General features: G+C 47.3%; 1 protein-coding gene across 18 annotated transcripts in view; it reads left to right on the plus strand.

Annotated features, from left to right (window-relative positions):
* The window catches only part of NCAM1 (neural cell adhesion molecule 1), a 312,774-nt gene that overhangs the window by 258,679 nt on the left and 27,589 nt on the right, over window positions 1-26,506 (plus strand). For 6 of the 18 annotated variants that reach the window (XM_040483010.1, XM_040483016.1, XM_040483017.1 and 3 more), the window contains exons 8-17: window positions 3,042-3,184; window positions 9,651-9,680; window positions 13,828-13,978; window positions 14,313-14,497; window positions 14,865-14,961; window positions 15,281-15,451; window positions 17,099-17,230; window positions 18,349-18,363; window positions 22,560-22,607; window positions 24,256-24,297. In XM_040483010.1, the coding sequence (XP_040338944.1) occupies window positions 3,042-3,184; window positions 9,651-9,680; window positions 13,828-13,978; window positions 14,313-14,497; window positions 14,865-14,961; window positions 15,281-15,451; window positions 17,099-17,230; window positions 18,349-18,363; window positions 22,560-22,607; window positions 24,256-24,297 (1,014 nt within the window). Of the gene's footprint in view, window positions 1-3,041; window positions 3,185-9,650; window positions 9,681-13,827; window positions 13,979-14,312; window positions 14,498-14,864; window positions 14,962-15,280; window positions 15,452-17,098; window positions 17,231-18,348; window positions 18,364-20,673; window positions 20,677-22,559; window positions 22,608-24,255; window positions 24,298-26,506 lie in introns of all 18 variants that reach the window. The other 12 variants (XM_040483014.1, XM_040483015.1, XM_040483021.1 and 9 more) reach the window with 4 other exon arrangements.

Below are 26,506 nucleotides of genomic sequence, written 5' to 3' on the forward strand. Positions count from 1 at the left end.
TCACAGAACTCCCCTGATTCCAGAAGGGAAGGCAATTAGTATGTATGGAGCATATCTAAATTAGACACTGCCGTAATTGTACCTTACTGACATCATTTTTTCCTAAGAAGGGGGCACGTTCTAGCATGCCTTGCCCTAGTTATCAGCCAGAAGCTCTTTTTACTAAGTAGTTACATCCTACCTGTCTTTAAATTTGGCAGTGAATTTCCATTGCTTTTCTCCCCATGGGCCCTTCTAAAAAAGTATTTTTGTCTCCTCATATTCCTCTTATGCTCGCATGAATGCTCTTGAGGCCTCATACTGCCGTGGGCTGAGGCCAGTTCACCAGTGGGTTTGCTTCACTGACCCCTTAGGACCAAAACAGCCCTTGTGAGTTACCACACAGTATAAAGCCTGAAGGAAGGTGCGCCTGGTCATGCCCAGCCTCTCTGTTCAGACAAGCAGGGCCCCAGAGCCCTCCTTGGGCTGGGGATGCAGGAGTCTGGATTGGAGTGGGAATAGACAAGACCACTCCTTAGTGGTGCGGTGCAGAGCCATGGGCATGCTGGAAGAGGAGAGCCAGTGTGCTTGGAAAACTCCCAAGGACAGGTGTTCTCACAGGAAGGTCCATGGGGAGATGTATAATGGGACAGTCTGAGGCATTAACTCCCATAGCAGCAGGTGGAATATAAAATGGGGATCCAAAGTCAAGGGCCCACGAAAGACATTAATTAAGATGGTACAAGTTCCATCTGAAGATAAAACCTGGAGCTGTTCCTGTAGATCCTGGGGTGCAGAGGGAAATGACCCTGCATCTGTCCCCGTTGGCCTGATGATGCCCACTGTCCCAAGGTAATTATGTAGAGAATCCCTTCTCCCACTCAAGGGTGTCCTGATTTGGACAGGAAATTATATTGGTATCCTATCTCCAAGGCAATATTCTAAGCCTTCAATTACTTCTCGCAAGAGCCTTGCTTCTGTAGTGCAGAGAGGTTAAGTCATCAGTGAAAAGCTTGCCTTCCTTCCCAACAGCCCTCTGTAGACCATCTGAAATTAGCTATTGTTAATAATATTTTTAGTAAGAATACATTTTCCTTTTTTCTAAAGATGTGTACAGTGGGCCTTTTGTAACCCACCAAACCAAACATTAATAGATGTTAACTATACCTTGTCTGTCTTCTGTTAACCTTTTGCTGCCAGGACAAAGTTCAGGGGGTCAGAAAAAGGCCAGCAAACACCATCCAGGTCACAACATCCATCGAGCTTTCAAGAAGCCAAAATTCAGCCTTCCTATACTGCCTCCAGACCTCAAAACAACTGTCCAGTTCAGTGAATTTGGTCGTTAGGCTGAATTTTATTTATTTTTTAACACTCTTCAATCTGTGATTTTAACAGGGTAGAAATTCAGCTTTTATCTTTGTAAAACCTCCTGTCCAGCTACACTTAACACTTGGTCCATTCGATATGAGTTGTGACCACCTGGAAAATCCTATTTATCAAGATAGACACAAAACCTTCCAAGGGGAAAACCTCACTCAACTGGACTCCATCAATTCCAATTTGTGATCATTTGGCCACATTGGATTGAGATGTGCCTATGTGCTTGCCATCAAAAAAGGATTTGCCAAGCAGGCTGGTTAGTACAGATTAACTGTGGCAGAATATTTGATCTATAGGGTAGTTTTATATAGAAGCAGATATTTGCTACAGAAAATGCACAGCCTTGCCAATGCTTTCTCTTTATTAAAGCAAAATCGAGCGCCTCAACTTGTAGGATGTATATAGGCAGTAGTTCATTAACCTACTTGGGGGTACCGTATGAATGTGAATGTAAAGGAAATGCAGTTCTTTCCAAAATTATCCGTAAATTTGATTTATTTCTCTTTTGTTTGTATATCTAGCCTGGTCTTTCTCCTCCATTAGTGAAATAAGTTACATTTGTGTAGTGTTATCTTTTCTCTTCCATGGAAGGTTTAGCAATTTCAGAGTATAATTGTTTTAAATCAGGAAAAGTCAATTTTCTCTAATGTTTTAACATTTAACTCAGCTTTCGAATCCTTGTGTTTTCTTGCATTACCCAAAACATTTGGAAAATGAACCCATCTCATCTCCTTCCCATCCCAGCCCACCCCACAGCCCCTAACCCATCACTCGCCATATTTCCTTCCTGGAGTCAATGCGAACCCAACTCCACCCTCCAGCAAGACGCTCAGAGTCATGTCAGCACCTTCTCATCCCCTCTTTTGTGTCTTGCCATGCCTCCTTTGCCCTCTGTTCCCTTGGCACTTCCTGCGAAACCTGCTGTAAGTACCTCTCTCAAAGCTGACCTTCCCCATCTGTCCCCCACCCCAGACCACCCAGTTCGGGACTGTATTAAGCCACATCTGGGGCACGGCCAGAGCTTCCAAATTGGTTTTCCCACCTCAAGGTTTCCTCCATTCTAAATCATCTTGAGTTTTTCTAGATTAACCTTCTTGAAGTACAAATGGCCATTTCATTCCTCTCATCAAACACCGCCAGTGGGCCTCCATCAGCCACCCAAGATCATTCAAAGCAAGTGTTTTAGCCAGGCAGTCATGATCTCTGTGTCTGGGCCCAGCATCGCCTCCCCCTGCCATGATGTACAAACACCAGCTCCTGCCACACTGCCCTTTTTCCATGTTCTCGCTTCTTTGCTTTCAGTCAAGCAGGTTTCTACACTTGGAATGACTGTCTCTATCCCAAAGTTCCATGTGTTGAAAGTCTCATGGCCCAGCCAGGACACTTTCCCCTCATGAAGGTTCCAGCCAGAGGAGCGATCTTCCTCTGCCCCGCACCTTCTCCACCCACTGCCCTTAGCACTCTTACTCTATGGGATCTTATTTCTCTGGCTGTCACATCAATGTTGTTGTATGCCCATTTGCACACTCCTTGAGGATTCCATTCTTTATCTCCTACAACACCTAGAATAGGTTCTTAACACCTAGTAAGCACATAACCTTCGTTGAATGGGTGCATGTTGTAACTTAAACCCAGAAAGCTGAAAGATCAGATAGACTCATTAACATGTCTTGTCTTTTCAGCAAAACCCAAAATCACTTATGTAGAGAACCAGACTGCCATGGAACTAGAGGAACAAGTCACTCTTACCTGTGAAGCCTCAGGAGACCCCATTCCCTCTATCACCTGGAGGACTTCTACCCGAAACATCAGCAGCGAAGAAAAGGTATGATGTCCCCCAAGAGTTTCAGGGCCATGGGATGCAGGCTCCAAGCAGATTGTGTCTGCCCATGCCCCGTTCTCTTCGATGAGCCCAAAGATAGGATGCAGGCACCAGAGGCCATGCCAGGTCCTGTGGCCTCCGTCCTCCAGCCTGCCTGGCTGTGGCCTCACCAGTGTCCCCTTACAGTGGAAGGACCACAGTTTCTTGCAAAGATTTGCAGGGTTGTGATATTAGTGGGCATGGTCAAGTTAAATGTTCTGGAGAGGAAGGGGTTAGTGATTTTGGATTATGGAGCTATGAGGTGCAAGGAAAAGCCAAGATCCTGGTGCCCCAGCTGTTCCTACCATCATCACAGGGGGCACCCAGGGAAGTGTCGCCCAGAAATAGCGGGGATCAGAATGAGCCCTATTAATTCTTTTCCTTGTGTTTTGTAGACTCATGCTGTACATGCACTATACGCACAAAAGCTTGGTTGCCTTTGTGTCTGCCTGTATTTTCGGTCACATTTGGATATCATTTTGTTCTGAAGGCAAAAATAATTAGCAGTTTCTACATGATGATTATTCCACTGGGTTCTACAGTACATTCACTGAGAGTTTAAGCACATGGCAGCGACCTTCTTGGTAAATTGAAATGACTGGGAAAATTTAGCTTTAAAGCCTGTAGATTTATAGGCCCCCGGAAAGCTATCTTTATTATTGACAATATATAAAAATTTAGATAACCTTACGTCATTGCAGCCCTTTGCTGCTGAGTGGGCCAAAAACAGGAGGAAGAAACAGCTTGGTTTCAGAGCAACTTAAACCCTCTTATGGCACATCTCCAGTCTCCTCTCATATACCCTCTAGTAATGGGCTTCATTTTAGTTGGCCAAAATTTTGTCACCTATTCAGGAATAATGGCCTTAGCCTTAAAGAACATTTATAATGGATTGCTTATTGACCTGAATGTCAAAAATGATAGATCTTCACTCTTCTGCCTGCCTAAAGGAAATCCCTAGAGAGGGCAAACTAAAATAAAGTCAAAAAGAGATAGTGTGAAATGCCAGAGCCATGTTTGGGATTTGCATTTGAGGATCTGATTTCTGCCCTGTTAATAGAAAGCAAACTAAATCAAAAGGAATAGAAATTGCTGTTCCAAAAAGCCCATTATTTTTTTTGCAAGTTTTACCTCCACAGTTGAATTCCACTTAACAAAAACTCAAGGAACTGCTAAGTATTTTTGAGACTCACATATGCTGTTCGATATTGTGAAAACCAACCGGATTAGGAAATGTGGTGTTTACTTGGATACTTTCTTTATCAACATTGGAATTAAACCCTAAGCTCAGATTTCAGCTCCCATCGTGTGTGTTACATGGATTGAATGTACATTTCAGGGCTTAAACCACAGGGCTGCTGCTCACCAGATTTTTCTCTATCAGGCTTGTGAGTAGATTTGTCCAGAATGAACCAGTGTATATCGTTGACCTACAGTAAAGGACAGAAATAATATCTATCCCAGATGAATGATGCTTTTAAATTCAATGTCTTTTCTAGGAATAGCTCAACATCTAAGCTATACCAGAAGGGCCATTAAGATTTGTGCCTACCCTAAGTTCTTTAATAGGTGGTCACTTCTGCCTTCTATCTGTGAATTCATTTTTACAGAAAGAGAACAAATAACCAGGCACTAATACACACTCATACTTACTAAGTAGTGAAACCCAAGGTATCCAACAGAGACCATCTCAGGCCAAGTAGGTACTGTATAATTCAGTTATCAGTGTAGATCGCTTGTCTCAACCTGAGATAATTATGGAAGGCCAGCCACATATATTGCATTGTGGTTCCTTTTACTACATACAGACTGTCTTCAAGTCTACTTGACGTGACATTACTGGAGCATGAGTGAATCGATATTAGAACAAGTCCTCCAGACCAGCCCGTGAGATGACACTAGATTAACACACTTGCCTAAATGAACCCCTGCATATAAAAGTTGCCATTTCTATCAGTTATATATTGACATCAAAGAGGCTTGCTCTCTGTCCTACACTGGGGATAGCTAGTAATTAATAGAACGAAGATGTCCTATTACAGGTGCTGGTTGGACTCCAGGTAATAAATTTCACTTTTACCTGGCAGCGGCCCATCATGTTCTCCTCCACCTGAAGGTGCGTCGTATACAATCAGGTACCAAGATGATTAGAGTCACTGCAGCACAGAAGTGAGAGAAAACAGTTGGCTTTTTACAATCAGGCTGATACACTAAGCAGATAAAAATAGCCACTTGTGTCTAACCGCGGAGGCCAGGAAGTCTCCTGAGAATTAGACCGTGCAAAATGCTGGAATCATAGAAGGCAGGAAGGGAGGCCCTATTCCAGGTTGTCTAGTCTCACCTGGCACTCCCTTGCCAGCATATCTGCCAGAAAACCCCATGGCCACTCCCTGAAGGGTGATGGTGACCGTCCTCTGCAAGACAGCTGGCCAGCACTGGTGATCGGGAAGGTCTGCTTCCTTGCCCCGTCCACTCTGTCTTCCCACCTCTGCCACTCAGTGCCCTGTGTGAGGGCTCTTGGATTCTCCACTCTTCTTCCCTTAAACACACTCAGTGGTCTTCCCTGTTTCTGGGGTCATGGGTTCCCCGCCTTGTGCTTTCTAGTGGTCCCAGTGGTCCCAGTCCAGTGACACTCCCCTGAAGTTTTATGGTGCCTAGTGTAACTAATGCAGTCTTCCGTGCAGCTCTGACTCCCTTGATCTGGACACCACCATGCAGTTAAAGTTTCATTGGCCCCTGCCGCGGTTTCCTCATTGTGTTGCCTCATGTGGAGCTTGGGGTCAACTAAAATTCTCAGCTCTTTTTTATCTGAACAGCATTTAAGCCACATAGCCCCTTCTCCTGCTCTTATGCAATTGGTTGCTTCACCTAAAATGCAGAATATTATATTTATTTCTGCTAAGAGTTGTGTTTTGTTTATTGCAACCCCATGTTTCTCAGTGGTATCAGTGGCACTTGGGGAGGCACTTCCTTCACTGGGATGGTCCTGTGCATGGCCAGAAACTCAGTAACCAATAGCTCCCTTCCTTCTAGATGCCAGTAGCCACCTCTAATCACCTCGATTACCAAAAATGCCACCCATACAAGCTCTTTCTGGCTTGAGAACCATTTCAGTCCATCCTTCTAACCAGGCAGGTCTGGCTTTTATCAGAACTGTCCTTAAAGGTCTGTAGGTCTAGGGCATTTCGAGCCTCAGGGGCCCCCCTGTTTATTCACGTATTTTTAAAGTAATGAGGTCTAACACTCAGTGGTGACCCCACTTCCTTCACAAGGCCCTTCACAAGCAGTTCAGTAGCCTTCCCCATGCAGCTGTCATCCAGTATCTGTATTAGCTATTGGCTCCAACCTTGTATGAACACTTACTTGAAATATCTTGGTCTAAGTCTCTGATAAAAATGTTGACTCGGACAAGGTCAAGTGCAAAGTCCTTAGAGTGCTACCAGGGCCTTCCTCTGGGTCACTGGTTTGGAAGGCAGAGCATCCAATATCATGGTGCTCCTCATGATTTTGAGGACTTTTGTGGAAGGTTTAGTGATTTCCTTTTTTTTTAAATTTTTTTGAATGTTTATTTATTTTTGAGAGAGGCAGAGACAGAGTGTGAGTGGGGCAGGGGCAGAGAGAAAGGGAGATAGAACCCGAAGCAGGCTCCAGGCTCTGAACAAGCTGTCAGCACAGAGCCTGATGTGGGGCTCAAACTCACAACGGGGCTTGGACTCACAAACTGTGAGATTGTGACCTGAGCTGAAGTTGGATGCTTAACCAACTGAGCCACCCAGGTGCCCCTCAATGATTTCTTTAATAAAACTGGTTACAATATAAGCTAATTACAGCAACTTGGTCTTTTGATTCATTGCTCAGTTAAGTCTAGTGTTTGTCTAGTATTACCCTTCTTAAGAGGAGAGAAAAGGCTTTCAATCATAGGCACAGAGTTAGTAACTTTCTAATGGAAAACTGATGTTCCTCTTCATTAAAAAAAGAAGAAGAAGAGAAAGAAGGGGTGGGGGAAACAAGCAAAAGCTAGTACACTGAGCCTGATTGTCAAAATCTATCTGATCGCATCTCTGGGTTCAGTCCAATCACTCCTTCGAGACCGATTACTATCAGTCTGCTAAGCTTCAGCTAGTTGAGTTGGTTTTGCTCAACAACTGATAACAGGTAGGCTACATTTGGGTCATTAAGACCGTTAGGGTAGATCACCTGTCTGAAAGTTAATCCATTTCTTAGTCTCCATTATGTTGGCCCAAACAAACAAATACAAACAAACAACAACAAAAAAAAAACCTTGAAACAAACCATATTTGAACATCATAATGGGTCAGTTTGATCACTGTGTCTGGAGGACATTGTGATAATGCAGGTACAAAGAAAGTTTGCACATCCACATCAATTCATTGCTCATACTACCAAGACTCATTTTAAATATTGCCAGGTATGTGAGTGAGTGGGGCTAACTTCGAGGTACCATTTACATACTGAGCGAGACCTCTGGGTGATGATTTGCACAATCGGTCACTATCACAACACGTTCTCTGTGTGCGTATTTGAACCTCTTATTTGAACATGCCTTTGAAATGACTGGTAAAGAAATGTATACAAAGCCTTAATATTTAAGGAAAAGAAGAGGGGCAAAGAGTTGAGTTCAGAACAGGTAGAAAAAAATGGAACTTCCTGAACCTCGAGTCTTTAGCTGACAGAGTGTCCCACAAATCCGACAAATAAGAGAGACCTTTGAAATTCTGGATCCACTGAAAACTGGATCTTTCTGTCACCGGGGAGAATTCCTCATTAATGCAAACCAGGCGCCCACGTATAAACACTGGAAAAGGTGCCTATGATAAGCAGTTAGAGTCTGGCATATTAGGGGTGTGGGCAGAGGTATAGCAGGATCTACTTTAGGCTAAGTGTAGGGATGCTTCACTGTACATATTCCTGCAGACTCGTATGTGAGGTAATAAAACGTGAATATTAAAAGGACCTGGAACTTAAAATTTCTGGAGCGTGGCTAATCATATCCTAATTTGTTTTATGTGTGTATATTTGCACATCAGATTGTCTTAAAGTGAACTACACACCATCACCAAATTATCAGGGCCAAGGCATATCCTACCACTCCCATCGGGCACACAGGCAGGAGGTCAGGCTAGTGGAGGCGTTGTGTTACTAGCAACTACTTCTGAATGACACAAAACCCTAGTGATTTGGGAGAGGTACAAGAAGGATCAGATTTGAAAAACAAATAACTCCATATGAGATAGCCCTTTAAAAAAGTCTTGATTCATGCAGCCCTGGCATGTGACAGACAAGCTTCTCATTGGCGGCCACATTTGACATGCTGGCACACCGACACATGGTGCATGGTCCTCTGTCCTCACTTTTTTCTTCATTCCAGCATCACATGACATAATCCAACCTCTCCATCCTCATTTCTCACAAAAGCTCTCTGCATTTAGTGGACTCCTACTAAATGTTTGCTAACCATTTGCATTTCCTGGATTGCATTGCCTTGTCTCTGGTATCTGTTCTCTCCTTTTTCCATCTGAACATCAGGGACAACCAGGCAGTCATGCCATTTAATAAAAAGAACAACTGCAGGTAGGATGTTTTTGAAACCCAGTATGAAAATGGAAAAACTCTAAGTGTAGGAGTTCCCCAAGTGCCAGATATAAAATATGCAGACGTGGGTAGGAAGACACCCAAACCTCTATGCTTCTGAGCTGACTCCCTCCTCTGTGAATGCCATGTTTGATGTCGATGGTGCACGCTTGAGCCTGCATGCCATCCGGGCATTCCTCTGCCCCTGAGAACTGACTGGAGCCTGCCGCAGCACTCAGAATTTGGTGTCCTGGAAGTTTCCTGATCAACAACTTTAAGCACTTCATACTTAACCACTCCTAATGTACCTCTCTCCTCCTTTTTTAGTTCCTTTTTAGAAAATATAAACGTGATTTTTAATAGGATGCATGCAATGAATTATAAAATGCATGAGCACAAAATGGCATTCGTATTTTTGTGATAAGCTGTCTAATAGAATCCAAAGGAGGAAACATACTCTATGAGTATCTCTAGACTTTATAGTCAGAACTAATAGCGACATGAAATAACTACGAGAAATATTCAAGATGTTCTGGAACAGGAGCAGTCTGCTGTGTCTGCTGGTACCCCTGTGTATGTCTACCAAAGATCAGGAAAGCCATCTCCTTTGAATTATACATCTTAATGTGCATAAGGGGGTGGGGAAAGCTTAACATAAGCTAAACCCTAAATTCAGTTGGGTAATAAACACACCATTGAAAGTGAGCCTTGGAAAAAGTTCTGAGTTGAAAAGAAGCTGCATGTGCACGGAATGCAGTGTGATACATCAATTCTCTGAAGCAACATGTTGTAAAATTTTACTGCTTTCTTGTTGTGTTTTATATCTTGTTCTCTCCAGGCTTCGTGGACTCGACCGGAGAAGCAGGAGGTATAGCTTACCTGACCACTAGCCAGTCTTTAGTTTCGAAAGCATCGCAGTTTAACTCGCCATTACAGTTTAATAACCAGACATGCTAAACTAATTAGTCATCTAGTTAGATTAAAGAATAGGTCAATAGTGGTAGACGTTACTTGGCAATAGTGTCTTAGGATGAGCAAGCAAGCTGTGTTGGGAGTGGATGAACAAATCCTTATTACTTCTTAAAATTGGATCTTATTCTCTTGCTGGTGCTGGTAAAATCACCTCCAGGTAATTATACTTACAGAAATAAATCGCTCCAATTCCCAGGCCAGGCATTTGGAAATGATGAGATTTTTTTTTTTTTTTTTTTTTTTGCCTCTCACCTGGTTGATGTGGCTTTGGGTCATAAAGTCACAGAGTTAGTGTCTAAAAACCCACTCAGCCCTTTCCAGCTCAACTCATCTTGTTGCTCGCTTTATTCTAGAATGATCGGTCCTGGTAAATGATCACATCCCATTTCATGTCACAGCAATGCAGATGACATCTCTCCTTGGTTTCCCCAAATTGCTAAGCATACCTATGTTACTTTCATAGAGAATTAAATTTAGATTTGCATGATTTGGCACAAATGGTTTTAGAAGTCAGTAGCATTTAGCTTTTGAGATTTCTCTGACTGCTTCCTTCCATTTGGGTAATGTGGGACCTTGTTTGAAAACTAAAGCTAAATATTAATCTTTAGATTTTAATGTTACACACTCAAGACCCTAGTTACAATCAGGCCTATCTTTGTTTCAGTGATTCGTGTAAGTGAAAGATAGCAAAATAAAAACTAGTATACTTTAGATGAGGTTCAAGGATCGAATCCATAAATATTTTTTAAAAAATAGCTTTTGTCTCTTCTCCAGAGGAAACTTTGATATTTTAATACTACAAATGTCGAATATGGCAATCCTATACACTGTGTTTTAATTAGGTAACTCTTTCCTCTTAGTTTTCAGAAATGATAATTATTCGGAACACATAACTCATGTGTTCAGATCGTGGCTGTAAATATTTAATGCTGTTTAATATTCAAGAGTTGACTGCCCATCCCCGGGCACTGATCCTAGTTTCTACACGTGAACACACTGCCGTGATCAAATCCAGTGTACAATAAGCTGTCTTTGTTTCCTACCTTCTTCCATGTCATGGGGGACCATAGTCAGGTGCTCGTCTCGCTGAAATGCCTCCCTCCTGTGGCACAGGGATCACTTAGTGCTGTCCCAGCCTGGCTGTTTTATTGCCCCAAAGTCATAGACCCATTGGGATTGGGGACAGGAGAGAAGAGGGGTTAATTATCAGCCACTCCTCAGTAACTACAGATCTCATTCTGTTTGACCCTCTACATCTTCCCCTGTCATTCTGATTTAGACCTGGCTGGAGGGGGACGTGAGATTTATCAGGGAGCGTTAAGGGAGGCTAAGAGAATTATTATTATAAGTGGAAGTCCTAGGTTTACTCCCTGGAAAGCAGACAACTCACTTCCGTTTTCCAGAAGTATCCTTATCTTGAGTATCTCACTTTGGACATAATTGACTTTCAAGTGAGTGCCACCCCTGGGGCTCAGAATTTCCTCCTGTTTGTCTCATTCAGAGATGAAGACCATAAGTCCAGATGAGCTCCAAAGAAGGTTACTGGGTTATGGCCAGTTTCGTTCTGTAAGCTCTGAGAATTAGCACTTTTACCTAGAAGAAGGGACACAAAAATGTTCTGATGAGAAGAATAGTTGTGATGGCCCTTCATGCTGTTTTTGCAAAACAGGGTTTTCTTGTCACAGGTCTTTTTCCCTTCTTGCCCAGAGATCATCTGCTTCCTCTGCAAGCCTGGACTTTATCAGCATGACTCCTGGTCTGGATGGCTTGTGGGTAGCAGTCCCTGACTTTGTCCCTGTGTGAGAGTCAAACATTTCAGAGGGAAACGGTCTAATTGCACTGGAGTCTATCTGCTTCCCCTTGGAGGGAGAACTGGGCATCTGGCAAATTCCCATCATCAATCCTGTCGCGAGCCACTGCAAAATAAGAATTCTCTGTAGAGGGCTGTCTACTGGTCTGTTGACAACATTAAATGAGAAAATTTTTCCAGAGAAATTTAGAACACATAGAAGGGGGGAAGAGTATAGCTGTCAATGAAACCACTTCCCAAGCTTCTCTTCAACCTTTTTCTAGAATATTCTGAGTAAAGACTGCTCATGCCCTGTTTCATTGTGATTTGTTACTGTCCTACTCTTAGTTCCGCGACTCTCTTTTCATCTTTTGCTGCAATATTTCTTCCATTGTGGAATTATTCTCTTGACTTCCCAAAGATCCAGTCAGTTTTCCATGTTTGTGGGTGCTGGGCCCAGGACAAGCTGTGCCTCCATGACAAACAGTCATTGCTCAGCCACTGGCTGGTATCACTAGCAGCTGAACCTGTGTTCTCACTGATATAACCAAAAGGGTGGGGTGGGGCAGGGGGGAGTGGACCTCAAATCCTTTCTGCCTTTGTCCTGCTCTGTTGGGGACAGACAGAAGTGACAAGCAGATCAGGTCAGCTCTTTAGAGATACTTGCTGGTGTGGCTTCATGTTTTCGATGACACTAGATCTGATGGGTTAAAATTTATATGGCTCATGGGAGTCACCACTTGGGAATATTGGGACAACCCTGTCAGCCCACAAGATATGGGGGTCCAAGGACCCAGTATCTTCAGCAAACCAGATGTCTCAAGGCTTACTAGCCAAGTGCTCCACATCTGTCTGTTGTCATCTCTCACTAATGTGTGGCATCTCCTCAACCACTTAGCCTGGCAGACTTATGGTTCAGGTGGAGTTGAGAGCTATGGACATCTGGGCACTCCTCTGTGAGTGGGGTGGCCCTCGCAGAGGTAGGCAGTGATGATTTTGTTCAGCACTCTGCCTCCTTGCCAGCAGTGGTATTCCAACTTCCAGATATGAGAACCTCAGTGGGGCTTAAATGCCTGAGATGGATTAGGTCCATTAGTGATGGGCAGATCTGTGGAGACTGCCCCACAAGGCCAATGGGACCTTCCTTTTGAGCTGCCTAAACTGGCTCCTGTATGACATTGCAGTTCTGAGTCCCAGGCTTCCAAACCAGCATGTCAAAAGAATCTGAAGCAGGTGTTCGATTCCCTAAAGGCTCAACCCCATGGATGACAGATGCCACATGCAGAACACTCACCTGTCCATCTCCACAGAATAGCATATGCTGGAGATAAGAGTGTAGCCCAGCCTACGAGGAGCAAGACTCCTTCTTCAGATTACCAACTTTCTTGAGGATTTGAACTTGGGCAACATGCCCAGACTAGGCCAGCAACCATTTTAGAGTGTCAAGGCAAAGGCCCCTTGGAAATATTACAGTACCCATTGCCTAGGGGTCATATGCTTATTCCCTTTTTGACCAGTCACTGTAATTCCAGCGACTCAGGAAGCCAACTGTGGTCTTAGGGGCTAGAAAATGGTGGTGAGTGTGGTGTCACGGATCCCAGATCTGCCTGAGACTCTGTGCCACTGTCCCTGGAGAGAAGACCCAGCTACCCCTCACCAGCTCCTGATCATTGAATTGTCGGACTTTCTCTTGAATGAAATTATTTTACTTTTAAGCATTCAGGAAAGTGAGGTATCTGCAGAAATATAGGTTTCTTGCATAATTTCTTGCAGTTGGCACATTCAGATTTCCCATTATGCGTGCCTGCACTGTGGAACTGGCAGACGGGCAGACTCCTGGGATGAAAGCATAGGGGTGCAGGTTTCCCAGAATCCCATGGAGCAAGGCCGCTGCTGCTGGAGTATCTGCTAGCCAGGACTTTCACTTCCATTTAAGACATGCCACACAGGGTTGTCTTGGGGCGGCGGGTGGTGGCGGCGGGGAACCTTGGTTGTCCTTGCCCCAGACCAACCTTGGCACAGAGTCCAGGCTGCTTGACATAAACTTGAGTCCCATTTTCTATTTTGGATACACTCAGGTTCCCGTGGTGCTCTCCAGAGCCTCCCACACTACCAGGTACCTAAAGTGAAAGTTAGGCATTGGCACGATTTGGGGAGAGGATGTGAGACTGGTCCCAGACGAGGGGTGGCCCGGTCTCCTGCCCTGCCCCCTGCCCTGCCTCGGACTCTGACGCTCTCCCTTCCCTCCTGGCAGACTCTGGATGGGCACATGGTGGTGCGCAGCCATGCCCGCGTGTCGTCTCTGACCCTGAAGAGCATCCAGTACACAGACGCCGGAGAATACATCTGCACTGCCAGCAACACCATCGGCCAGGACTCCCAGTCCATGTACCTCGAAGTGCAATGTGAGCAGTGACTGGAAAAACGAGGGGAGGGGGCCGTGTGGGGTCAGGATGAAAGGGGAGGACAGCAGCCAGGACCTGAGCTGCACCCTGCCCTGGGCCCTTCCAGCCCTCTGTCCCCAAGTTGTCCCTCCCACCGCCCCAGGCTTCTTACAGGCCCACAGGCGCCTCCGTCTTCCCACGCAGCTCCCAGGACTGCTACACCAGCCTGGGCTTGATCGTGTCCTGGAGCTGGGTCTGCTTCAGGGCACACACACCCTGCCAGGGCCGGGAGACAGGGTGCACGGAGCTCCTTGGTGGTGGTGGTCTTCCTGATGGGCATTGCTGTTCCTTGCAGATGCCCCGAAGCTGCAGGGCCCTGTGGCTGTCTACACGTGGGAGGGGAACCAGGTGAACATCACGTGCGAGGTATTTGCCTACCCCAGCGCCACAATTTCATGGTTCCGGGATGGCCAGCTGCTGCCAAGCTCCAATTACAGCAATATCAAGATCTACAACACCCCCTCCGCCAGCTACCTGGAGGTGAGTCGGGGCGGGGACAGGGGAGGGTGGAGAAGGCACAATCTGACTATGGATAGGCTGCCCTCTGCAGCTAAAATCTTCTCTCTTGCTTCTCCCACGTGTCCTGACCAGGGGAGCCATCGGCTACAGAAGAAACTGAGTCTCAGCCCTGCTCCCCTCTCTCTCCCTGGGACTAGGTCACAGCCTGGGAGGCCGAGCGTGCCTCTCACTAGCCCTTTGGCGATTCTCTCTGATTTAAGGCTGGGCTGGAGCTAATCGTTCATGCTTTACTTGTTCTGTTCCTTACAAATTAATTCAGTAAACAAAGATCTGAATCAGTGACCATTCTGTGGGACACGTGTAACCCACAAGTTCCTCCTTTCCAAAGGTGACCCCAGACTCTGAAAATGACTTCGGAAATTACAACTGTACTGCAGTGAACCGCATTGGACAGGAGTCTTTGGAATTCATCCTTGTCCAAGCAGGTGAGCACCCCTGATGGCTGTACCAGCCTTATCTTTGCTGGCCTAGTCCGTGCCCTTCGGTGACGCTAAGAGAGTAAAAGAAGAGAGGGCCAGGGTAGCCAAAGACAGAGGGTCAGGAAGCAAGGAGCCTATGGAGGTTCAAAGGTGTGGGCACGGCGCTTGTTGGGAGGGAATGATAGGGTGAGGCGGGCTGGGGAACGGGAGACGGGTGACAAGATTCCCAAGAATGAGTACAAACGAGAGACATGCTTTGTGACTGGGAGTCACGTCCTGGACCTAATCGGGCTCACCTGGGTCTCCATATGTGCCCTCCCCACAGACACCCCATCTTCACCGTCCATCGACCAGGTGGAGCCGTACTCTAGCACAGCACAGGTGCAGTTTGATGAACCAGAGGCCACAGGTGGTGTGCCCATCCTCAAATACAAGGCCGAGTGGAGAGCAGTGGGCGAAGAAGTGTGGCATTTCAAGTGGTATGATGCCAAGGAGGGTAAGTGGGAAGAGTCGGCGTTTCCTTTAGAATGATGGGTTTCTCGGTGCCGGGCAGACGCTCACCCCTGGTGCCGGGCCCCTGACGGCACACCCGGGTAGAATGGTACATCGCTCTCACCTGCTGAGGAAGCCAGATGCCACAGCCTGCCATCCGTCCGTGTTCCTTTGCCGCAGCACCATCCCTGTCCCTCTGGAATTCGGGCACGGTCACATCTCCTCTGGAAGTGTTGGCCTTCTGTCCCCTGGTACGTCAGAACCTGCTTCTCAGGACACGCCAAGACGAGGCCATCTCAAGCACGCTCCAGGCAGAAGCCCTCCTTAGGTGCTAAGCACAACTGAATGAGTCCAGACCGCCCCTGCCCTGCACCTGTGGGTGATCCGGGCTGGGGCTTCTCTGCCGTCACCCATCCATCTTGCTTCGTGTACTCAGGGGCTGCCCTGTAATGATGGTATTAACCACACAACAAGTTGCCAGAGAGACAAGTCTGCTCTTCAATTCATCCTGTGATAGATTTCCAAACTAAAATTTTCAAAATGACCCTTGGATGCCTACAGTTTGAAGATTTTGAGCCTGGACTATTTTGCCCTGAAGACCGAGTATACAACCGTGTGTAACTCTCCCTGCGGGGTTCATACGCCAGTGAAGTACTTTTTGTTTCCGTAGAAAGTTTTAATCCCGGTCCGGTATGTGGTAACAAGGGTGGCTGCCTTCCGGCCCTTTTTACTGAGAATTTATTTCACCAGGTAGCCTCCATCACTCCTTCAGCTTTTGGGGGGTGGGGAACCTGAGGAGTTTCTGGGCTGTCCATTTGGAGCCAGGAGAAAACAATCTCTTTACCTCGCTAACTTCCCTCTGAAACCTCACACCAGCTCTATGGCAAGTCGACCCCATGTGAAAGTCCCACTGGCTTTGTTTTCTTTTTTTGGTCATTGCTACAAGCTGGATTCCACCCTCCCCTGCCCTTTATATATATATTTAATTCAAATATAATCAACATTCCGATTCTATTTTTGTTGTGGTGAAATATGTGGAATGTGAAATTTACCATTTTAGCCATGTTTAAGTGTGAAGTTCAGTGGCATTAGGTACCGTCACGTTATTGTGCAACCAGCCCCACCATCCATCTCCAGAACTTTTTCATAATCCTAAACGCAGTGCCCGTTAAACACTAGCTCCCCATTCCCACCTCCCTCCAGCCCCAGCAACCACCATTCTACTTCCTGTCTCTGTTCTAACTACTACAGACGAGTGGAACATGTCCTTCTGTGTCCGGCTTACTTAGCCTGATGTCATCAAGGTCCACCTACATTGTAGCACGTGTCCAAGTGAGTTTCGTTCCGTGTTAAAGCTGCCTGAAACTCCACTGTATCAGTACCACACCGTGTGCGTCCACTCGTCCATTGATGGACACTTGGGTTGTTTCCTCTCTTTGGCAATTGTGAACAGTGCTACTCTGAACATGGGTGGGCAAGTATCTGTTCCACTTCCTGCTTTCAATTCTTTTGTGATATACCCAGACGTAGATCACATGGAAATGCCATGTTTAATTTCTTGAGGACCTGCCATGCTGCGTTCCACAGCGGCTGCGCCATTTTACTAATGGGCTTTCCACCCTTTGTGATCCTTCTCATATTCTCGCAACAGCCAACATGGAGGGCATTGTCACCATCGTGGGCCTGAAGCCGGAGACGACGTACGCGGTGCGGCTGGCGGCCCTCAACGGCAAGGGGCTGGGGGAGATCAGCACAGCCTCTGAGTTCAAGACGCAGCCAGTCCGTAAGTAAAAGCAGCTGCCCTGCCTCTTCCCCATCCCCACCCTCTTCTCCTCAGGGGCAGAGGGGACCCTGAGCTGCCCCATCCATGGTTTGGATGACAGCTTTTGTCTTTCAGCTTCCTCTGCTCCAGGAGGTCCCACCTCCTAGTTCCTTGGCCCTCAGTGATGGCTGATGCCCAGCCCCTTCTGTTCTCTTCCCCAAAGTGCCTGGTGACACTGTCACAGTAGCGGGTCCCTCCTGTTAGAATAACAGCCAGGGAGGAAGCCCCTGACACGTTGTAAAGGGAGCGGGCAGAGACGCAGAGGCATGTTGTGGAGGGATTTGGGAGACACTGCTTTTGGACACAGGTCACAAAGGCCCTAAAGCACCCCGTGACTTGAAGGAAGAGGGTAAAGACAATGATGGTTCGTGTAATTAGGCGTGGGATTTTTGCCACAGCAGAGAGATGACGTTACGGAAATGCAGGGGCTGCTGTGCGATGTATGTGCAGGAGCAAGAGCCCAGCAGTGCACGAGGGAAAAGGGTGGCTGAGGCCCCTGACGCTTCTGCTCCTCCTCCCTCCCGCCAGGAGCGCGCGTCAGGGTCTCCCTCCCTTGGGGCCTCTTTCCAGAGAGGCGCTTCTTCCTGATCCATTCAGGATGGCACCGCTTTCCTCCATCGTTCCCTTTTCCCTCACCCCTGCCTGCCTCGCTTTCCCCGCTGTCCCACAGAAGGCCAGGCTCTGCTGATATCCCTCCATAGCCCCAAACCTCTGGGAGGACCGTGCATCCTCCCAGCTCTAGCAGGTGCAGCACAGCCCGACTCCTTGAGCGGTCACAGGGATCCCTGGGTCCTCTCTCGTTCCTGGGATGAAAAGCCACGCAGGGCAATCCCTTGCTTCCTTCTCTTTGAAGCCAGAGGCCGGCAAGCAGTCCCCCTACCTTTTCCAGAAGCAGGCCTGTCTCCTCTTCTTTCTGCAGGAACTGCTTCTTTCTGGATTTGAAATAACATGATAATTTGAATTTCCAATTCCATGTGCTGTCCTGAGTCTATTCATTTCTTTTACATCTTTTTTTTTTCCCCCTTGGGTCTGTCTCTTGTCTTTTCTTATCGTCTGTGTTCCATCCATGGGAAATGCAGACAGCCCTCTTCCACGTAAGTGCCTCTTCATACCTCATTATCTGTTTCTATAGTGTTAACATCTGCTAGTCCTAGTTCTTAATTTAGTTCTGGTCCCTTTTTCGTCCCCTAGGCTGAAGTAGATGATGCTGTCCGGGCCCTAACCACACTGACCTTGGTCTAGTTGTGCTCCTGTTAATGTCTGTAGGTTCCTCCAAGAGGCTAACACTCGTCCTGTTGTAGAGCATGCAATTTCTGTGTCCTTCGAAATTGTGTTGATTAATTTCTGTGTGTGATGACTCCCCGTGGCAATGCCGCTGCGCGCCAAGCTAAGCAAGGTGGGTCTGCAGGGGGTCTCTGAGTAACACGCGAGAGCACCGCCTCACCTCCTGCCAGGATGCCAGAGAAGTGACCGCAGCCACACCAGGGATTCAGAATCCCTTCACAGGGAAAAGCAGCTGAAAGGACTTGCGCTTTTGCTTTGAGGAGATAAAAGACTCAAGCTCGTAGCGCCTCCCCTTTCTGTCTGTGGCAGCTGGGGGGGCTCTAGGAGGCCCAAGCAGCAGCCGCAGTTGTAAAGGGTAACATGAGCTTTGGCTCCCAAGTCACAGGTAGGTGCTGCAGGCAGCTGCTGGGGTTAAATCCCCACTTGCAGTCAGTTGTGTTCTTTAGAGGGAGGTTATTTGCAGTGTGCATTTCCACATTTCCACGTTTGGAAAAGACTGACCAGCTCCTTAGTATCTTCATTGCCAAGTATATAGGGAGGGGAGTTCTCCGTGGGAAGGACATGTAAGCTGTAAATAGTGAACATAAGGAGCAAGGGCTACAGAAGCCCCCCCCCCCCCCATGGTGGCGGGGGCGAGGGCGGGGGCAGGGGTCTGATCTTGGGCTATAAAATGCCCCCCAAGCCTCACTCCCGCTGACGCTTGCCCCTTGCTTCCTAGGCTGAGTTCAGTGTTACCCAGAGAGACTCACAAGAAAAGGTATTCGGAAAACTGCACACTCTTTTCATAAAAAGCTCCTAGCTCGTGAAAGGCACTCAGGGAAGCTTATCTTTTTAAAATTTATTCAGAAATATTGCAGCCACAGCAGAAACTAAGTAGCTCAGTGTAGGCGTTCGGAGATTTTCAGCAAGTGCTGAATCCATGATCTCAGCAGACTTGGTTCCTGAATGAACCGGTTCTGGAAAGAGTCAGGATTGGGGATTGGAGTGGTCAGGTTAAGAGTGACAGCTGTCAGCTCCCGTTGGCACCCAGGCCCCGAGGAAACTCAGAAGGGGCAGCTCTGAAGGTGAGAGCACTTGCTCCTGGATCTTTACTCTCAGTTTGGGCTTCTACTCTTCCGAATTTTGACCAGTAAGTGAATGTGACTTGGGTACATCATAGACAGGAAGGCTGGGATGAGGCCGCCTTTTGAGTTGCTTACTAGTACTTGGGGTTTGAGTACCGAATCAGAGTAACTGGGTCTTAGAGTTCAAAGCCTGTAAGTGATTTTCATTCATTGCCAGCTCAGTCCTTGTAAAGGTAAAGAATTTCTTAAACAGATGCTATGTTTTAAAAGTCGGTGTTTAATTTAAAAAAAGTGAGAGACCTCTAGACCTCATTGTTTGTTATCTGCTAGTAGGAAAGTGGGTAATTAACCCAGATTCCAAGAGGCCCTTTGGAAAATGGTGTGGTCAGCTGTCCATTCCAAGTAGGTCATGAACGATCCAGCAGCAGGCATTGCTAGAAGCATGCAAAGTCAGTTTTCTCAATTATCTAATAAGTTATGGCCTAAAGAATTACAAAAAAAAAAAAAAAAAAATCAAACTCCTCTTAGATAAGAAAAGTCGTGGCCCAGCCTTAGCATTGAGTGCCTTTGTCAAGAACTTGAACTGGATAAGAGGCAGCGTACATGTGAGAACATCATACGCTCACTACAGTTGGTTATTATGGTATTTCCTGTACCCTCATGACCTTCCTAGAGGGGCTGAAGGGAAGTACCCAGGGTCCCCAGGGGTACCCAGACCCATCCTGAAGAAGAATACAGTTGGAAGGGCAACTCCAGCATCTATCACGCCTATGACAAAATCACTGACTGACTGCTACTGGCAAGTGAGGGCACGTTTTAGGAGGGACTTCTCTGAGTTCTCCCTCCCTCAGAAGGCACAAAGCTTGTGTGAAATCAGCCACCAGTTTAGCTGCATGCTTACACCAAGCCCAAGAACCAGCAGCGTTGGTTTCTGACACCGGCTCGTCTCGCCTGTTGGCAGTGCTTTCCCCTCCTATAATGTTGGGGTGCGCGTGGACAGCCTGAGCCCGTGATGCTGGAGTTAGGCCCTAGGTGCACACTCACCCCAAGGGAGAGAAGGTACCCAGGGTCAACACGCCGTCATGCTGAACAGAGAGAGTCATTGCTGCCAGACACCCTACCCCATCCTCCATCCCCCACCCCCTGGTTAGGAGGCAGTAGGTGAAAGCCAGTGCACTTTACATTCGTTTACCTCTTGAAGTTCCTTGAGATGTGCCAATAATGGGGTTGCTCTCCCGGCTCCCTAATAGACTTACCCACCTTCGGGGGCATGAACGTGCCAAAGCCACAGGTAACCTCAGAGAGCTCCTGCTTCTGAGCTGCCATATTAGAAAGCACGGTTCACCTGTTTGAAGATTCCTTTGTGTCCCTTTCGTACATGTGTGTGAAGGTAACGAGGCAGCTGTGACTCCAAACAAGCAGATAGAACTGCAGCCTGGAAAGATGTCCCTGCTTCATGTCTTTTTAGGCCAGATGTCTGCGTGTTGTCACGGTGGAAAGCTCACAACCTCCGTTTGCCTTGGGAGGGGCTGCTTCCCTATCAAAGCTGCCGAGGCCCTAACCCGATGATGTGACATTTGAGCGTGCATCCTGTTCTCTGTGATTGAGCCACACGCCTTCAGAATTTCATTGCCTGAGTGTTTACCTCTTAATTTGCTTCTGAACTGTGAAGCAAAATAGACCATTTCTTTCAGGGTGTACAGATTATGAATGAGTCTCTCCTTTGTAAAAGAGGCATCCTGAGATGTTTGTTTTCACAAAATTTTGCCCCCTAGATGGCACACTGCAAGTATAAATTAAACATATTCTAATATATTGTGTTTAAGACAGATAAAACTCCACCCCTTTTCCAGAATAATATGGACAGGTATGCAAACATTTGAAGCCAAAAAAGTAAAAGAGATACACTGTCACATGAATTAACCAGACCATCAAGTCACCATGAGTTAGTAGGCCATCTTGCTCTGACTCCGGTGACCTTGTACTCACGTGGTTTAATGAGGTGCCTCATCTGGGAGGGAAAAGGAAGACCAAACCATGAGTGTCCAGGCAGTGTTGGAGATACGGTGATGTTTTTTCAGATTTTCATCCAGCTCCCAGAGGGAGCTTTGTTTTGTGATTGTTGATGGGACAACCTCAGAATATTTGCCAGCAGAAAACTGGACATCTGTTCAGTGTCCAGGATGCCTCAGATGAGCCCTCGCTGACGGTCCTCCAAGCCGAAAGTGGGGTGAGCGTTACTTATCTAGTTCCAGTCTCTTTAGCATCCCTTTGTCCAAGAGAGAGCGAGAGTAATGCTCACAGCAGCATCTGGAGAACCCGTATAGGGTTTTGGAGGGCAGTGGTGGTTAGAGTATCATCCAGATGCCAAACAATCCTGGACCTCGCCCAGTAGTAAACTTTGAGTAGGAAGGTCATTTCTGTGTCATTGGGACATTGAGATTAGAGAATGAGGCTTACAGGCTTTGCTCCACGCACACGCCTGGAGTGGAGACATCGGCCTGTACAGGAGCGCATATGGACATCTAGCATGTGAAAAGCCAAAGCCTCTTTTTTTCCACGTTCGCCTTAAGCCGGGCTCCAGGTTCCCTCTCCTCCTGACATGTGATCGCATGGAGACGGCTGGTCCTGCTGAACCGGCTGTTTGTTTCAGGCGGGGCTGCAGGCCTCTGCTGCTGCTCCTGGCCCCGTCCCTTACCTGAACCCTGGGGCTTGGCAGAGACACAGGCTTTCGGTCCGAAGTCAGAGAGCCCTGCTCTCCGCTGGCCCGCAGGCCACCTGCCCTCATGCATGGTGTTTTTCCTCCTTGCTTTAACCCGCTTCAGCTCCTGCCATTGACACCCTTGGGTGACTCTTCCATTTTTTTTTTTCATTCAGTATCTGTGCCTCAATGAGCTTTTTTTTCTTCTCTTTTTTCTTTACCTTCATGTTTCTTTCCTCAGCGGCTCCTACTAGCTCCTCCACCCCCGCTCCATTGTCTCATCCCAATAGTGAGTATCATTTTCTTCATCCGTCTCTCCGCAGGCTGCTTTTCCACCAGCCACGGTGGGTCTGCGTAATGTTATCTCCTTCACCAGGTGATAATTCAACTCTGTTGGCAGAAAGCAGCACTAGGTTTTAGAGAAGCAAATGAGAAGAGAGGAAGGCACAGAGCGTCCCACATTCGCCACCCCCCGCCCACACCCCCAGATGGAGAGTAGGCAAGTGACAGGCATTGCTCTGGACTGAAAATCGTGCAGCCAGGCTTCCCCGGGGCCGGTGCAGCCCAGCCAGGCCCTGTCCTCAGGATTCTTCCCAGGCTGGACTCAAGCTGACATTCGGAGAAACCAAAGGAATTTGCCAAGGAAAATATCTGTTCAGCAGGGTCATAAGAAATGCTTTGGGGTGTTGTGTTTTCACCCTTCATTTTAATTGGCACAGTTGGATTCAGACACTGAAATTAGATAGCGAGGCTTGTAGCTTTCACTTTCTCCATAAATGCATACTTGTCTCGTAAATATTTGTGGGAAAATAAACAGTGTCTGCTCACAGATGTGCCTGGCCGTAGGCGCTCAGGCAAGTTACTTAACCCTTCACAAGTGAGCCTTGTTTTTCTCTTCCATAAAATAGGATGAGTAAATGGCCCTCCTCCCGTACCACCCCCCCAAAAAAAAACATTGTAGCGCTCACCAAGCTGTGTTTGCCCACCCAGAAGCAGGACTGCCAAACCTGGTTGGCGTCAGGCTTCGTCATTCCTGACTGAGCCTCGCTCATTTATGATCTTGTTTCATTTGGCTGCCCTGTCCTTCTGTTCCCTTGGGGGCTCAGGAGAGAGCTCTGTGCCTCTGACTCGGAGTTTTGAACCCAGCTTTTGGTGTGTGTTGGGGGTTGGTGCGTGGAGAGCAAAGGGAGACAGCAGCTGCATGAGGCCCAAGTTGTCATGCCAGCAGGTGCCCAGAGCAGCCGTCGGGGGCAGGCAGGGGGCAGGCACCGCCCACCTGGCTGTATCCTCCCTGGAGTATCAGAAGCTGCTGCACGTTGGGCACAGCCTCAGGAGGCAACTCAGGCCCTCACTCAGAAGCCGCCTGTTGAATCTGTTTGGCTTAGAAACAGCCCCGCCACACCAGGTGGTGATGTCCCGGCAGTGGCTGGAACAGCAGGCATTCGGGCTTGAGAACCAGAAACAGCCTTGGGTTCAAATCCCACGTCTGCTCCCTCTTTGCACAGCTCCATGACCCTGAATGAGTCACTCAGCCTCCTGAACGCCAGAGTTCGTATCTCTCAAATGATAGATTCTACCTGTCTCATAGGTAGCTGTGAAAATTCAAGACTAAGTATGAAAAACCCAAGACAACAGTACCCAGCACATAGTAGCTGGAATTTGTGGTCAGAGTAAATGAGGGTAAATGAGTAAATATGTTTTTTCTCGCCACAGGAGAGTGATTTGTCAGCAAGATCTCTGATAATTTTTTTTAAAATCTCTATATTTATACTGATAAATCAGGGAAGGAGGAAATGAGAGAATATCCCCTGCTTTTCTTTATAATAATGTCTATATATGTATATAAACACAGTCATATGTTTACTTATGAATATAATTTATATCTCCATTCTCTCCTTCACCTCTCTGTGCCCTGTCTGCCCTTCGTGTTTCCATAGCAACCTGGCCTCTTCCTGCCCTCCCAACCACAGAACCGTCTAGTGAGTATAGAGTTATGGCGGCTCTTGGCCAGATTGCTGCTTGTTGCCGAGCTGACTTCTGGGTCACGGTGCTGCCTGACATTGTCCCTTGTATTAACAGTAACAGTTGTGAATGCATGGAGGCTCTCCGCCTGGTGTGGTTTCCTACGCATGCTGTCTGCGTGGCCAGGAGACCAGGAAGAGCTGGGGTGATTATGTGAAGAACATTCTGCATGAAGAGAGTTTTCCAAATTTCCCTTTGTGTGAAACAACAGAATAGGATTAGAGAAACACCAAGGAGACAAAAGAACAGCGTCTCTTCCCCGCTTTAGTTGTCCCTCCCCTCTGAAGCGTGGCACACATGCATACACACACACGCACGCACGCACGCACGCGCGCGCACGTTGCCAAGACTGAGAACAAGGGAAGGAATAGAGAAAAATAGAGAGGTGGGAGGTGGAGGGGGCAGCCGAGAGGGCAGGAGCTGCTACTTCCTGACAGCATGCCCTGCTTCGTGGCACCTTGAGGCAAGGCAAGGGGTCATGAAGAACGCACAGGGCACAGGGGGGCAGAGGCCTCCACACAGCCCTCCTCCTCAGAGCTAGGAAAATGGTGGCCCCAGGAAGCATAGCCAAGCCCCCTCAAGTTTGTTACCCAGAGTCCAGATCAGAGCTCTGGAATTCATCTGCTGAGGGTACAGTTGGGGCCAGACTTGTGGAAAACATTACACTTCATCACAACTGTGACATGTTCCAAGCTTGCCTTTATAATGCTCTAATGAGGTGAGCTTGTGTGTTAGGCCTTAAGTCCCAAGTCAACAGGATCCCCTGTGTGTGTGTGTGTGTTTACAGCAGTTTCCATGGCCATGTGGGGGTTTAGATCCTATATTTCTGAGTGCACAGGAAGAAATGACATGCATCCATGGAGCAGTAGCCAGAGAAGGCAGAAAGCATGTATGCAAAATATAGCTCCCACTCGCTCCCGCTCCCAGGGCCAGGGTTTCTGATACATAATTGAACAGAGAAGAAAAGAGTTTCCTGGTTCTGTGTGTTGCATGAAATGGTTCTTTTCTCTGCTGCAGAACATAGCTGAGGGTCTGCTTTCTTGGTGTTCTCTTTGTGTGTGTGCTGCAATGAATTTTAATTCCTGATGCTTTTCAGGTTTCACTTTGTCGGCAGAGCAGAGCAGGGGACATGGAACTGTGCTTGTGCGGGCTTCACTCAGATGATGGGTTGTTTTGGGGGTGGGTTGTTTTTTGTTTGTTTTTTGCATTTGGGAAAAAGAATGCAATTAATAGCACCCTTTCTTCTTCTAACAGCCGTGTTCCTGGTCTTCCCAGCTTGGTGTGGTGTGTGGACCTGGCATTGTAGGCTATGTAATGCATTTGCACAGCTCGGTCATACTTAAGGTGTCTCACTGTAGATTGGTCCTCCCTGGAACCTTGAATCCAGATTTATCCTTAAGGAGGAATTAGGTGTTCTCCCCTGACAGATGTTTACTTTTTAAACATCAGACGTTTCTGTCCACAGACAAAATGCCTAGAAAGTGACATCAAAGAGAAGAAAGTGTCTTGTGTGTGTGTGTGTGTGTGTGTGTGTGTGTGTGTGTGAGCGTGCGCGTGCGCCATTGGACTACTGACCTAAATTTAAGTCCCAGTGGATACTGGGATGAAGGAAAGACCGTCACACTTGGGCAGCAGCCTGTATTTGGCATGAGCACATTCCTCAACAATAAGGCAAAAGGTAGCACGTGTGAATACAGTGGAGCTAAGAGCAGAGTAGCTAGATGCGTACAACAATCCATTGATCGTCAGCCAATCAATAGGGATGAAAATAAATAATGTCTCCTGTTTTTGCTATGGAGTGTGTGTGTGTGTGTGTGTGTGTGTGTGTGTGTGTGTGTGCTGATCCATTTATACTTCTGAGTGAACGAAGGTGTCCTAGATAAAATCAAAAGAGAAACTGATCAGGTGAATGTAATCCCCGCAGGATACCCTTGGTTGGAATGTGCCAGAGCCTGTACAGTTTCAGACAGTAGGAAGCACAGCCTCCCTCCGCTCAGAGCGTCAAGAATATGTAACGGGGCTGAAGCATATTTCTCTTGCATTATTTTTAAGCAGTGGTCGTGCTCTGGACAGAAAGATCTCTCCGCCTCCCCTCTTTGCCCTTCTCTTAGCTTCAACTGGCAGTTCGCTGATCTTCCCCTGGCCTGTGCAAGTGAAGGCAGGAAA

This window comes from Herpailurus yagouaroundi, unplaced genomic scaffold (genome assembly GCF_014898765.1).
Source record: "Herpailurus yagouaroundi ecotype Mexico unplaced genomic scaffold, PumYag 161, whole genome shotgun sequence".
In the NCBI taxonomy this organism is placed as follows: domain Eukaryota; kingdom Metazoa; phylum Chordata; class Mammalia; order Carnivora; family Felidae; genus Herpailurus; species Herpailurus yagouaroundi.